Here is a 14,766-nt window from a genome sequence, read left to right as displayed (position 1 = left end):
TCTTAGTCAATTCAATAACCAAAATCCTATGCTGAAAATAAAACGACTAAAACCTACAAAACCAAAGCCACAGATAAAATTATTCCCAGATACAAATTTTAAATCCAAAATTAAATTCGAGAATCAATAAACCAAAATTTCCCATTTAACATACAATTCTATTTAATTTTTCCCCATTAAAGCAAAACAAAACAAACTAGTTTTCTTTCAGACTATGATGAAATTTCACAAGTAAAAGGGGAATCTAAATCCCTACCTCTTTACGCTATTTGGAATCAAACACAGAGGTAGAAGTAAAACCCCCAAAGAAATCTACGACTTTGCCAATCACGATCCCGCAAAACACAACCAACTCAATTCCAGAAAGCTCCAGGAAATTCTTTCAAACCCTTCCCAATGTTCTTTATTTTCAGCTTTTCCTCAAAAATTCCCAAAACCAGAATTCTATTTCCCCAAAAATTCACCAGACTTCCCCATATTCGACTCAAAAGCCCATACCCAATAGTGCACAATAAAATTCTTCACGGGAACCCAAAAATTCTTCTCCTTTCTTTTTCCGAAAAAATAGGAGATATCCTTTTTCCAAAAAGTAACTTCCCATACAAATTGCATGCAAGATTCAACCGACTAACTCCAATAATTAATTATACTTCGTAACTCCCTTTTAGACTTTCAAATTTTAAATAAATAAATATTAATTATATTTAAAAAAAAAATAGATTTTCCATGAGCACAATTAAAATACCCAATTAAATATTTAATTCCCTCTTAAATAATCATTTTCAAAATAGATAAATAATTTAAATTATTTAACTCAACAATTTAATTTAATATAACGTAGTAACAAATTTTCCATTCATTAATAACTTTAGTAAATTGAATTCATTAATTCCGTTATTGTATTAATATTAATACTCTCAATACTTTTAAAAAGAAAGAGAGATATTGAGAGAAATGATTATCTCTCCCAAGACTAGTCAATTATGAAAGGAAAATATGAGCATATAATTCCAAGAAGGATAAGAACTCTATACACGAGTAATGAATGGCGACTAGCCACAACACGAAGGACCAACAAGGCTAACAATTGACATGACTAGACGACTAATGAACAAGGATACTTGATTGGAAACTCGTTCCTGTAGGAACGATGGTCACGTCAAGGGTCTAACTGATAACTCCATATTCCATATTACCATTGGGTCATAGAGCAGCTCAGACTTGAAGGTTCAGGTGGAGTCGATGCTCGGTACCTGCAGCTGCATAAACAAACTGTCAAGCATATACATATAATCCATATAATATCATACCGTGAAAAGGAAATGGAAGTGATGTAGCTTGCTCGTAAACAACAGTGTGACGCTTTCCCCCTTTCACCCAAGCACATTAAAGATAGGAAACAATGTACGCCAGATCAATAAGTATCTCAAAGCATAATGATTTTCAATTGTAATAACACATATATAATCCATCATAGTAATCGTTTGACTAATTAAACATAAATAACATCATGTACTCATATCATAGTCAACATCATGTAAATCATCACTATTCCAACGATCCATAAAGCATAGAGCATGAATATCACATATAAATCCAAAAGACATAATATGCATCATATCCAAAGTCAAAATCGACCAACACCAAAAGGGTCTAAGCTACACAGAACCTCAAAACCACAAAGTCTGACAAGCCAAAAAGAGAGTGGGCACTGCAAATACCTTGTCTGTATCATTAACATCCACAGCAAGGAATTACCTTCACTCATGAATGAAAACGGCTAAAAATATGAATAGAAAAACATTTTTACAATAAATAACATTCATTGACAAAGTACACACCTGATTTTAGTTGGAGAAACCCTTTGGTAAATAAACATCATTGACCCATAAACTAGGGAGGATATTCTTCACTTGTAGTTACCAACTTGAAGAATTTAGAGAGTTAGAATATAAGAAATTAAGAATAATAAATGACTTAAAATCCTTTAAATTGAATTGAATTTGTAATATTTAATCAGAAAATAGAGACAATATCACAAAAAGGAGACAGAAAGTTAACATGGAGAAATCTCTTGTGGGTAAAAATCTTGATAAAATGTGAGAAACTACATGTAGAACTCCAAAGTTGGTTGTTGCAATTAATTACTGACCCATACACTTGTTTCAGAGCTCGTAAACACTCTTACACAACGAGTTACAACTCAAATTCGCAAACTTTCAATCCTCTGCTAAATTACAGTCATGATATCTGAGTTGAACACACAAATGCGCCCAATAGTTATGAACATTTTTGAGAAGATACGAAGAAAATAGGCAAACAATACCTGGGTTTCAATGTGATCCAACTTTCATGAAGGCTCTTAGGCTTATGTAATGTCTACCTTGACTCAACTTCTAGTATTTTCAAGCACCTCTGGTGGCCATGGTTGCTCAAATTGTCTCTTTGCATTACTCAATAAATGACCCTCACTTGATCCTCAACAGCATTTGCATACAGTTTATGTAAAGATCCCAAAGACGTTTTAGAAGCTGAAAAGACCATCGCAGAGAAGAGGAAGAGGAAACATCAGAGTTCTGGAATGCCAAAAGACACTCCTTAATAAGCTACCAATGGACCTTCAGTAATAATTTTTGTTGACCTGATGTTGTTCTACACATGAAAACAACAAACATGGCACAGTATGAAGTCAAACAGCTACCTGCTTGATGGTATTCATAATATAATTTTTTTTTTGAATGATCTGATGACTCTTAACATGTCCTCCCATATATGATACCACAACATGGTCTCACTGGATGAATTTTCCACATTGTTTTTCAATTGTGATACCATAACAAGCATGAAACAATGCCTTGACTGTTGATTTAAGGTTATCTTACAAGTTGAAAAATGAGTGGATTTTGAGATGAATTTGATTGGAGCATGAGCACTGGAGGCATTTTCAACTTAGTTTCAAGCATTTTGAAATGAGCTTTCTACTTGTCAGGCCAAGCAAATCTCATGTATTTGTTTAGAATAATTGTCAATGAGCAATGGTTTTGATATTTTTTAGCTTTCTAATTTTTTTATTATAAGCCTCATGTTTTCTCACGAGTAGAAGGAAATAGAGATGATATTTCCCTGGAAAATTACAGAAACCTCTAGACAATTAACGAAAATTCATAAATTATTATGTTTTCTGTCCTTTTACCATTCTTGATTTGTGAGAAGGAAACCTTACAGCTGCGAGAAGGAAAATAAAGATTTGTGATGCGAAAAATTCATACTTTACAGTGTTTATACTACGAAAACAGTAAGATTTCTTATTATGAACTGAGATATTGTGTCACATTACATTTCGAGGAAACTTTTATGGTTCTAATTCAGAATTTGATCATCACGTGAATATAATTATTAGTCTGGCTAAAGAACATGAAGAGACATTTTTTATCCTTGTAGTTAAGTGCAGCGCAGGACTTTTTCTTTGAATATGATTGAATTTTTTAACCAGCTTATGTTATCTAATGGAATAGTAACTTTCTAAATTAAAAATAAGAATGTGGGAACGAATTAAAATGTAATTACATGCAACTGTTAGTAACTTCAAACAACTGCTTTTAGCTAGAAGCAGCCAATTCTGGGATTCAATTTAGAATGTAAAGCGTATTTGTTCATATTGATATGATAATTCTTTTGCATGATTAACATTGTCATATGTCTTTCTTTTTTAAAAGGTTCTAAGTTCTAACAAGCGTATAAACCAGTTTCTTTGAACTAAAAATTAGCTTAACATTATTCGATGGCATATTTCTTTTTGTTGAGTACTTGGTTTGTTCAGCTTTGACTTTAGTTGAAGATAATAGAACTGTGTGCAAGAAGATTATTAGGTCTCAACAGTTCTAAAAGTTTGAAATGTTTTGCCTGCAGCAACCTTTTAATGCTGAAACTCCAAGAACAATTTTAGTTGAATCTTATGTAACACCTGTGGACATGTTTTACAAGCGTAATCATGGACCCATTCCAGTACTTGATGATCCTCAAAGGTGGTTTTATTATGAAAAATCAGAGTCATTACTTTGAAGAAAATACATTTAGCAATAAGCTTTTCTTTTTATTATGAACAATTAGAATTACAACTTAGCAATGTTACATTTGACAGGTACCGTGTCAAAGTTGGTGGATTAGTGCCAAAGACGTTACTAATATCTATGGATGACATAAGGTGATAGGTTATAAAACAAGTCCATTTTGTTTCATGAGTTTACTTCTAAATTCATCAGAAAAACAAATTCAGAATATTTTGCACATGCAGGATGCTTCCAAAATACACAGTTACAGCCATATTGCAGGTTTGCTGGAAAAAAACTCAAGGATTCTTTACTAGGCTATAGCTCTTACTGTGTATTCATATTCGAGTGATTGACTATTCAGTATAGCATATTTTCCATGGTTAACAAATTTAGAGAGTTTGAATGCTAATTTGCGTTTCTTTGCAAGTTTTTTAGTGTGCAGGCAATCGAAGGACACCAATGAGCAAGACAAAGCCAGTGAAGGGGGTCGGGTGGGATGTAGGTGCACTGGGCAATGGTGTGTTCTTGCTTTGAGTTGTCAATAAAATATGTTTGAAGTATAAGTTTTCTGTAGAACTGCTGTTATTACTGGCAGATATCAACACAATTACGTGTTCTTTGTCTAATGTTTTAACTTGTCCTGACTGCTACCTATATTTGGTTAATGTTATTGAAATATGCTAATTTTAATTACCTCGGTGTAGATTGACCTTCCATCACCCCATTCTCCAAGCCACACACCAACTTGAGCTCACTTAGCTTGACTCTGATACCATTTTGACATGGAGCAGCCAGGACTTGAACCTAGGACATCCTGCTGGCATGCTAGGGTGCTCAACCACTGGGCTAGAAGCCACTCACAGGTCCTTAAGAACATTTCTCTGTTTTTTGATATCTTGTCTATCAGAAACTTTTGGTTACTCATAAATCACATGGAAATGGCCATCCAAGATCGATGAGAGAAACTACATTAGTCAGTGTGCTTCCTGGGCATTTAAGTTGGTCATTGTATTCTCAAAATTTATATAACATTTGTTTGTCCTGGAATTTTGTCTTGAGCCAGCTTGGATCAGTTGCAAAACCTTACTGTTTAAAATTAAATTATCCATGACTCCATATCCATATTGAAGAGAACTAGAGAACAGGGATTGAAAATGGGAATGTGATGATTGGAAAAATAAGTTTGTGGCCTATAGCTACAATGTGAAAGGTACCACCAAGGGCAGCAGAGTTGAATCTCTTAGTGACATCCATTCAAATCCATCATTAAGTTTATAGGAAAGGTTTTATTCTAAAAGTACCCCAAGATGCTCTGCAGCCTTGACACATAAGTTGAATCAAATTTCTTTTTTATCTTTGGACACCTTTGCTGAAGCATCTGGTGTCATATTAAGGACACAATACATGGTTAATCAATAAGCAGAAAATATTAACCCAGATAAAAATATTAAGATTCTTGAACATTAAATTTGCCATTTGGTATTCATCTCTCTATCCCTTCTTGAGAGTTTCTATTGGTTGGTAAAATTGTTGTTCCTCTGTGGCATTCTGATAAAGATTAGGGCCAAATTTCACCTCTAGCCATGGTCTCTATCAACCTTGTTGTTTTTCAAGACAGTAGAATTTTGATTATATATAGGATATTTATGTGAAATATATAAGTATTTGTAAGCACAGTAAACTGTAGGATGATTATTGCAATTTTGTGCAACCAAATTCCAAGTTGCCACTGATCCATTTTAATCAGTCAATGATATGTTAACATAAGTGATAGAATTGCATTATGGCATTCATCTGAAGAAATATTTATAAATCCGAAGTTCAATTTTTATTTTCATTGCATGTTCAAAATGTTGCAACTACCAACCAAGTTCATACAAAAATGATGATCTGTTAATATTATTTTGTGATTGACTGCATGTTTTGTTTTATAATTAACTTGTATCAGGACTAAAAGCCCTGATTGGTTATTTCATGTACAGATGACATGAGTTTGATAGTGAATTGCATGAGTATATAGAATAATGCACTGAAGCCACCAATGGAGATTAACTTACTGTTGCTTTATTTTCAATCTACATTTAATCTGAGTGCTCCAGTTTTCTCCAACAGTCTTTAGTCTTTGTACGTGATTTTTATTTTTTGATTTCCAATTTTGGTCGGTCAGCTGTTTGGGGAGGAGCAAAGCTTTCAGATCTTCTGAAACTTGCAGATATACCTGAAAATACAGCAAATACAGAGGCAGGAGGCAAACATGTTGAATTTACTAGCGTGGATGTTTGTAAGGTAAGAATTTAGGTTGGCAATGTTATAATCTTAGTTATATATATAAAATTAAGAACCTGAAGATTCCTGTGCTTCATGGTATAAAAGCAATAGCTTCACAATGCAAGTTATTATCTAATGTGCTTCTGCTATTTAAGAAGAATATTGTATTAGTTTACTCTTCATTTCTGATTGTTTTACGTATTCCATACTAGTTAGAGCGTGGAAGGCAGGGATTTTGTTGACTCCAGCTAATTTTATTCTTTTTTTACTTGATACAATTATCTGTTCTGTATTGTTCGGGGTAATTTCCAGGAAGAAAATGGAGGGCCATACAAAGCATCAATACCTCTGCTACATGCCACAAATCCGAAGGCAGATGTGCTGCTTGCTTATGAAATGAATGGTGAGGTATGAAACATAAGCAGTGCTTTTCATGGGAGGTTGTTGTTTGTGATTCTCGTATGATTATTTTTATTTGTTTTTATTGAGACATTCTTGCAACCACAATTTTTTTATCTTTCTTCTCTCTTGAAATAACTGCTGAAATCGAATTTTTAAGATTTGAATGTGTTTGTGCTTGTAACAACCCCCTTGTTCTACCCTTTCATTTTACAAAGTTTTAACCCACAAGTAAAAAGAAATACATTGCCAAAATACCAATAATAAATTTTCCTTTTCAATTTAAATAACATAATTGAAATAAATCTCTTTCCATTTTTATTTACTATGAAACATATACAATATCATATTTATGAACATTGATTGCACTTACAATATTCTTTTCATTCTTCCAACTGCTTTAGGAATAATTGAATACAAATTAAGCTTCTCTGAGCTTATAGAGTACATAAGTAAAACATAGTGATCCAGATGCCCTTCCTGGCATGCATACTCAAATATCGGCCGCCAACTACATGAGGAAGAGCATCACTCAAGCGCTTTTCCACCCACCCAAGACTTAACAGTCCCCCGTGCCTCTTCTAACTAAAGCGGCCTGACCCTTCGACGAAGAGTTTGGTTTGGTAACCTCAAAATATTAAAGCCTTATGAGCATAGTGCTGTGTCCTACATAATTAGTGCTATCATACTTAAGTTTCATCCTATTAGTATGACGTTCCCTGCCTAATATGTAAATTCGGATCACAGTGAACTAACAATGTAGACAGAGGAAACCTATATTACTTTGGCCAAAGAATTTAACACTTTGTACTTCGATTGAGTCATATGTCCACCCACTTCTTTGCTCTATTTGGATAACTGACCATAACTATCCCATATTTACCCCTTGAGTTAATAATAGAAACATATAAAAACAATTCCAACCTTGGTTAATCTAACCCTAGGTCACCGACTCATTCTTCCCTATATTCAACTTAACATCATAGCATAATTCTAGCTTATAATTCCCATACTTGATTCTAATCAAAAGACCTCTAATTCTATCACACAAGAAAACAAGTACTTCCAATAAAACAAAATCTTTCTTGTTCAATCAAGTTATTCAATAACATATAAATAACATATAAATAAAAAGAAGAATTCTCATGCCTGTAATAAAGCTTATATCGCAACCCGAATCCTTCCTCAAAAGATGCTAGCTCCTCCACTATTCCTCTATCCTAGAATTTCCAGTCCTACAAAATATCTTTCTTATTCTCTCACACTAATAACACTACTCTTAATAATGAAAATATGAGCACTAACCAATGAGACTAACGAAATGGAATTGAAAACGAATGAGTGAATGAATGAATGAAATGGATGAGAGAATGAATGCCATCCTCCAAGAATGCTCATCTATTTATACCAAAATATGAGAAACCTAAGGCTACAATTAAGCTCTCTAAGTTGCCACAATTCTCATGCTTATTGACACCACTACGACTATGCAACTAATTGTTATTCCTATGGTCGACACATAATAGTCCACCAAAATGATACTACGCATCACCCTCTTACTAAGTCAAAATACGATGACTAAATACTTACCAAAACAAATGGAATTCTCTCTCTATTACCCTATTAAATAACAACTTCCTCCTATTTAATAAATTCCCATCGACCAAATCTTATTACTAAGAAATGGGTTGATGTGTTCAAAACAAGACATCGACCTTATTAACTTATCCCCTTGCAAAGTGGAATGGGGGGTTGATGTTTGTTAAGCACTTTACACAACGCATGGCAAAAGCAAAGGAAATGGGAGAGGTGGTGGTGTTACCACCGCACCACCCTCCTTAAGAGTAGGGTGCGCCACCTTCCATGGTGGGCGCCCCTCTCATTTCTCACTCCCCTCCCTCCACGTAGAGGTCGAGGAAAATGAAATGCAGACAAAGTCAATCTGCATCGAGGGGAATAATATGCAGAGTGATAATAATATGATAACTAATATAATAATATAATATATTATATTATATTATATATATATATTTCAATTATGTAAATAACAAATGCATAAAAGATTATTATACAATAACCAAATAATACTTTATAATTATCTATCGATATATTCATAATACATATTGATAAATGAAATGAAAGCACGAAGATTAAAACCTATCAAAGTGACTTTAATCCATTTACAAAAAGATATGAAAATCCAGACATTACGACACTTCACAAAACATAATCAATTCAATAAAAGACGAATTATCCTACCCAACCAATTCAACTCATCTTGACCAGCTAATTTGTGAGTGTGTGTAAGCTCAATAAGGCATAAATATTAAGATCATTGACCCAAACTCCTCTCTCGAGTGATACTCTTCCTTCCCTCTGGAGGATTGTTCATTTCTTGCATCCAACTTGGCACATCACAATAGTAGTCAGCTATTATATGTATATATATATATATATACCAAAACATCATATTGATTGCATATTCATTAAATTATTTCACAACCAATATATATTTATATTCAAAACATGTTTATGCGACAAAGCATTTTAAATAAACAAGTAAAAGTAAAATAGTAGCACACAATGGGGTGTATCATATCATCCCCCTTCTGAATCATCGTCCTGGATGATTTTTAAGTATCAATTATAAAGCATAACTTAAATAGAACATAGTAGCATTGTTTTATGATTCTTTAAAATCAAGCAAAAATATGAGGAAATTTTCACTTCTTCTTAGCATAATCTTCCCAAGTAGTAGAATCCTTTGCATATTGATCTCACTGGACCTTACACTGCCAAACCTCTCTGTTGCGCAAGTGGAGCTTGCGCATTTCGAGTACTCTGAGAGGCTCGACTAACGCTATTCGGTAGGCAACAAGATCAACCTCTTCGAGGACCTCAAAAGAACCTACGAAATGTGGTGCTAGTTTGGATGACTTTCCAAACTTTAATAGAACTCTTGTGAGGCTTAACCCTTAGCATCACTTTTTCTCCTATTGAAAAATGTCTTGGTACATGCTTGGAATCTGCATAACTCTTTTGCTTGTCATTAGCTTCTGCTAATCTCTGTATGATGATTCCAACTTGCTCCTCCATTTTTGCTAACATGTTAGGTCCAATATTTACCCTATCCTCAAGCTTATCCCAGCTTATAGGAGTTGGACACTTCCTTCCATACAATGCTTCAAAAGGAGCCATCCTAATTGTAGAGTGGTAAGAGTTATTGTATGCAAATTCTACCAAGGGTAATTAATCTTCCCACTTGTACTGCTGATCCATGCAGTGCATTCTAAGTAAATCTTCTAATACTTGGTTTACCCTCTCAGTTTGACCATCAGTTTCTGGATGATATGCTGAACTTATATTCAATTGAGTTCCATGTGAAGAAAATAAAGTTTGCCAAAACCTAGGCGTTATGCAAGCATCCCTATCCGAAATTATCTTTTTTCAGGAATTCCATGTAATCTAAACACTTCTTGTATAAACTTTTGTGCTATAATAGGTGCTCCATGAGTCAAATTCCCTGGAATAAAATGTGCTACTTTGTTACGCTTGTCCACAATTACTAAAATGGCATTATGCTTATTCCTTGACATAGGTAAACCTTGCACAAAGTTCATACTAATGACTTGCCACTTCCTCTCTAGAACTTCATGAGGATTTAACAATCCTGCAAGATGATGATGTTCTGCCTTTACTCTTTGACACTCCAAACATCTTGCCACAAACCTAGCAGCATCCTTTTTCATTCCTTTCCAAAAATACATCGGCTTAACATTGGCCAACATCTTGGTTACTCCGGGATGTCCGGAATAGGGTCCTGTATGAACTTTCCATACCAAGTCTCTTATTTCTCTAGAGCCAGGTGCATAGAGTCTTCCTTTAAACCTTAATAACCCATTGGGTTCAAAAAGAAATCCTTCGTACCTTGAATCTTCTGGATTATTTGAGAGTGCTTTCTTGACTTGCTCATAGTACTCATCACCCTTAGATTTTTGCAATACTTGACCCTTAAAATCTGTTTGGATAGATATTTTTGAAGAGATATGTCTCTTTCTACTAAGGGCATTAGCAACTCTATTCTCCTTTCCTTTAATGTAATTGATGTTGAAATCATGATCAGATATCAATTCCAACCATCTTCTTTGTTGAGCATTCAAATTTGGTTGGTATACTTCAAACCGTGATGATTGGTTTTCAATTCAAAAGGTTTGCCTAATAGATAGTGTCTCCACATTTGCAAAGCATGGACAACTGCAGCTAACTCTAAGTCATGTGAAGCATAATTTTGTTCGTATGGTTTTAACTTCCTTGACTCATAGGCTATGACTCGCCCTTCTTGCATCAATACTCCACCTAAACCTTCTCCTGATGCATATGTGATGACTTCAAATTCACCATTTGAATTTCTTACTCTTAATATAGGAGCTGTAGTCAATTTCTCTTTGAGTTGGTCAAATGCTACTTGACATTTTTCTGATCACTCAAACTTCTTCCCTTTTCTTTGTAATGAAGTAATAGGAAAAGCTATCTTGGAAATTTTTTCCACAAACTTGCGATAATATCCAGCCAGTCCCATAAAGCTTCTAACTTCTTTGGTATTGGCCATTCAAGTATTGCCTTAATCTTAGCAAGATCAACTGCTATTCCTTCAAATGAGATTACATGACCCAAATATTGTACTTTCTTTTGGAAGAATGTACACTTGGAGAGTTTCCCATATAACTTATGCTCTCTTAACTTTTGTAGGATAACTCCTAAGTGTTGGAGATGTTCTTCATTTTTGGAATATATAAGAATATCATCCAAAAAGACTAACACAAATTTATCCAAACAACCCCTTTTAAACACACTATTTATCAAGTTCATGAATGCTGCAGGTGCATTTGTTAATCCAAAGGGTAGGACCGTGAACTTATAATGACCATATCTTGTTCTAAAGGCTGTTTTGAAAATGTCCTTGTCCTTGATTCTTAACTGATGATATCCAGATTGTAGATCAATTTTTGAGAATATCGCCACTCCTCGCATTTGATCAAATAGATCATCAATACGTGGCAATGAGTACTTGTTCTTTATCGTTGCTTTATTGAGCAACCTATAATCTATACACAAGCGTAGTGTACCATCTTTTTTCTTCACAAAGATCACTGGCGCTCCCTAGTGTGAAACACTTGGTCTAATCAACCCTTTAGACAAAAGTTCCTCTAATTGAGTTTTTAACTCCATTAGTTCCGTGGTAGTCATCCTATAAGGAATCTTTGATATTGGTTCTGACCTCGAAATAATGTCAATGGAGAAATAAAAAATTCTTTTAGGAGGCAATCTAGGTAGTTCATCTGGAAATACATCCACATAATCCCTAAGTATAGGATACTTTACCATGTCTGATTATCCTAGTTCTTTAATCTCACCTTCCTCAGTTCTTTCACAATCCCGGGGTCCATAATATATCACACCATCTTGAGTTATGAATTCTTTGTCTCCCTCAAGTTGTTCCATTTTGACAGCAAAAAGTTGACATCCCTTCTTCTTAGCTCTATGCATTTGTACAACATAAATTTGTCGCAACTTAACTTCACTAGGAGTTCCTTGAATAGACACCCTATTTCCTTAATCATCTAGACATTCTACGGATTTTTTATAGCAATCCACTTTGGCTCTATGTCTCCATAACCAGTTCATTACTAAGATAACATGATAAGAACCTAAGGGTGCTACGTACAAATTCACTTCTATGGAAAACCCTGGAAATTCTATCCTAGCCTCAAATAGACATTATTCCACCTTAGCTCTTGTTTGGTTTGCATATTCCACAATCCAAGAATTTGCCATATATCCAACTTTTCTAGATATCTTACTAACTATCCTAGGTGAAACAAAATTCTTTGTAGCCCCAGTATCTATCAAAATTGAAATAGGTGTTCCAAACAAAATACTTAGAACTTCTATGGGAGTGGTCTGATACTCCGCTTGCCGATTGTCCAGTGTAGCATGGATCTTCTGTTGAAAAGCTTCTCGTTTAGATGGTAAAGGATTCCCGTGTAGTTGTGTCCCTGGTGTTTTGTTAGGACACTGGTTTGCATAATGATCTCCTCGACATGTGAAACATCCTCTTAGTGGCCCATTCCTTGGTTCAGGCTTTTCAGTACAGTTTTCACTATTTTTCTAGTTGTGGTTCTCTTTATTATCCTTTCTTGATTCATTTTTATTGTTGCGATAGCTTTTGTCTCCTTTCTTTTGGTAATCTTGCACACCACTTGGCTTCTTGGAGAATCGATTATCCTGTGACCACTTGAACCTTTTCTGACTTCTCTCCCTGTAGTTGGAAATGGACTTAAGCCTTTGCTCTTGTTTTACCGCTTTTTCATACACCAAGTCCATGGTGGCATGATCGTGTACATCCACTTCTCTTCCAATATGAGCATTGAGACCCATGATGAACTTCCTTATACGGAAATGTTCATCCTTTTGATACATGGGTACATATTTCAACAGATGGGTGAACTTCTCCCAGTACTCATTCACCTAGCATCCCCTTGTCTCAGATTTTGGAAATCAATTAACTTTTGGTCATAGAACAATTGTGATAACCATCGTTTCTGGAATATCTCCACAAACTCATTCAAGGTAAGGCTTAAGGAACTTAATCCAAGTTCCATTTTCTTATTCATCCACCAATTGGATGCTTCTCTAGCCAATTGGTAAGCTCCCCACACAACTTTGGTTACTTTTGAGTAATTTCTGATCTCAAAGTATTTTTCCATCTCTGTGAGCCACGCTTCAGCTACATCTCCACTGGTAGTTCCTTCAAATTTTGCAGGAATGACTTTCTTCATATCATGAGATAATTCACTAGCAAGCTTCTTCCTTATGTTGGTTTCCATCCTAGTTTTTGTTTCTTCATTTTCATGGTCACTTGCCTATGATTGTTCATGGTTCTTCTCTCCTTCCTCATTTTCAACATTTTCTTCCACTTGCCTATCTGTTTCTATTACCCATTTTTCTAAGTTGTCAATTCTTTGCCTACTTTCATTCATCATAGCCAGGATTTGATCCAATTTTGTCTCAGTGTTATCCACACCTTGACCTTCTTCTTGACTACCCTCCTGGTTGGTTCTACCATTTTCACCGATTGTTTTCACCTGAAGGTTTTAGTCGAATTAGATCCTAAGATATTTAAAGATGTTCCAAAACAGAATAAGGCATCATTCATAAACATAAAGGACCTAAGAAAACTTTATGCACATGCTTTTAGGTAACCCAAAGTTTATTTATATTATTATGGATTTCATATATCCTATCGGTTACATAGAATGACTATTCGAATAGTCAAGGGGTGAATACCCCTTAGATTCACTTTCAAATACATGATCAAGAGGGACATATTCCTCTGATTTTTGTTCAAAACTATAGTCATAGGGTAAATAACCCATTGATTCTTCTTCTGACACATAACTATGGGGTACGTACCCTACCAATTTGTCACTAGTGGAAATTGAAATTATTTCCGATAGAGTGGGTATACGTGGGTCTTTACATATCATTTCTAGACCAATACTCCACTTAGTAGGCATTTCCCTAGAAAGTGGTAAAGAGTTGGATTTTGTAGGAGAGACTAGAGGTACGAAGTTAACTGCTTCCTTCATCCTCCTTTTCTCCTCACGAGCTTGAGACATGGCATGACTAAAGGTTTCGGTGTCGCTCAACCAGATTGCATTGTTATAGCTGGTTCCCTCAATAGTTTTGGCAATAGCTTCTTTTTCCTTCTTGACCCTTAGGTAGTACTAATTCCCAATTGCTGACTTCCTAGCAGTTTTCCTGAGACACACCATTCTGGCACAAGAATACTCAATCATTAGATTCTTTCAAAGTCTTAGTGAGCTCATATTTTCAAGTGTTTAAACCTGGTGGCTTTGATACCACATGTAACAACCACCTTGTTCTACCCTTTTATTTACAAAGTTTTAACCCACAAGTAAAAAGAAATGCATTGCCAAAATACCATTAATAAATTTTCCTTGTCAATTTAAATAACATAATTGAA

The 14,766-nt window shown here is 34.8% G+C and overlaps 1 protein-coding gene across 1 annotated transcript in view; it reads left to right on the top strand.

Annotated features, from left to right (window-relative positions):
- Positions 1 to 14,766, top strand: part of LOC131068849 (sulfite oxidase) — a 106,659-nt gene that overhangs the window by 6,219 nt on the left and 85,674 nt on the right. The window contains exons 2-7 of the mRNA XM_058004128.2: positions 3,910 to 4,025; positions 4,142 to 4,204; positions 4,295 to 4,331; positions 4,488 to 4,569; positions 6,220 to 6,338; positions 6,633 to 6,728. Coding sequence (XP_057860111.2) covers positions 3,910 to 4,025; positions 4,142 to 4,204; positions 4,295 to 4,331; positions 4,488 to 4,569; positions 6,220 to 6,338; positions 6,633 to 6,728 — 513 coding nt within the window. The remainder of the gene's footprint in view (positions 1 to 3,909; positions 4,026 to 4,141; positions 4,205 to 4,294; positions 4,332 to 4,487; positions 4,570 to 6,219; positions 6,339 to 6,632; positions 6,729 to 14,766) is intronic.

Source organism: Cryptomeria japonica, chromosome 3, assembly GCF_030272615.1.
Source record: "Cryptomeria japonica chromosome 3, Sugi_1.0, whole genome shotgun sequence".
Taxonomy (NCBI): domain Eukaryota; kingdom Viridiplantae; phylum Streptophyta; class Pinopsida; order Cupressales; family Cupressaceae; genus Cryptomeria; species Cryptomeria japonica.
This window is presented reverse-complemented; position numbering and strand designations above follow the sequence as displayed.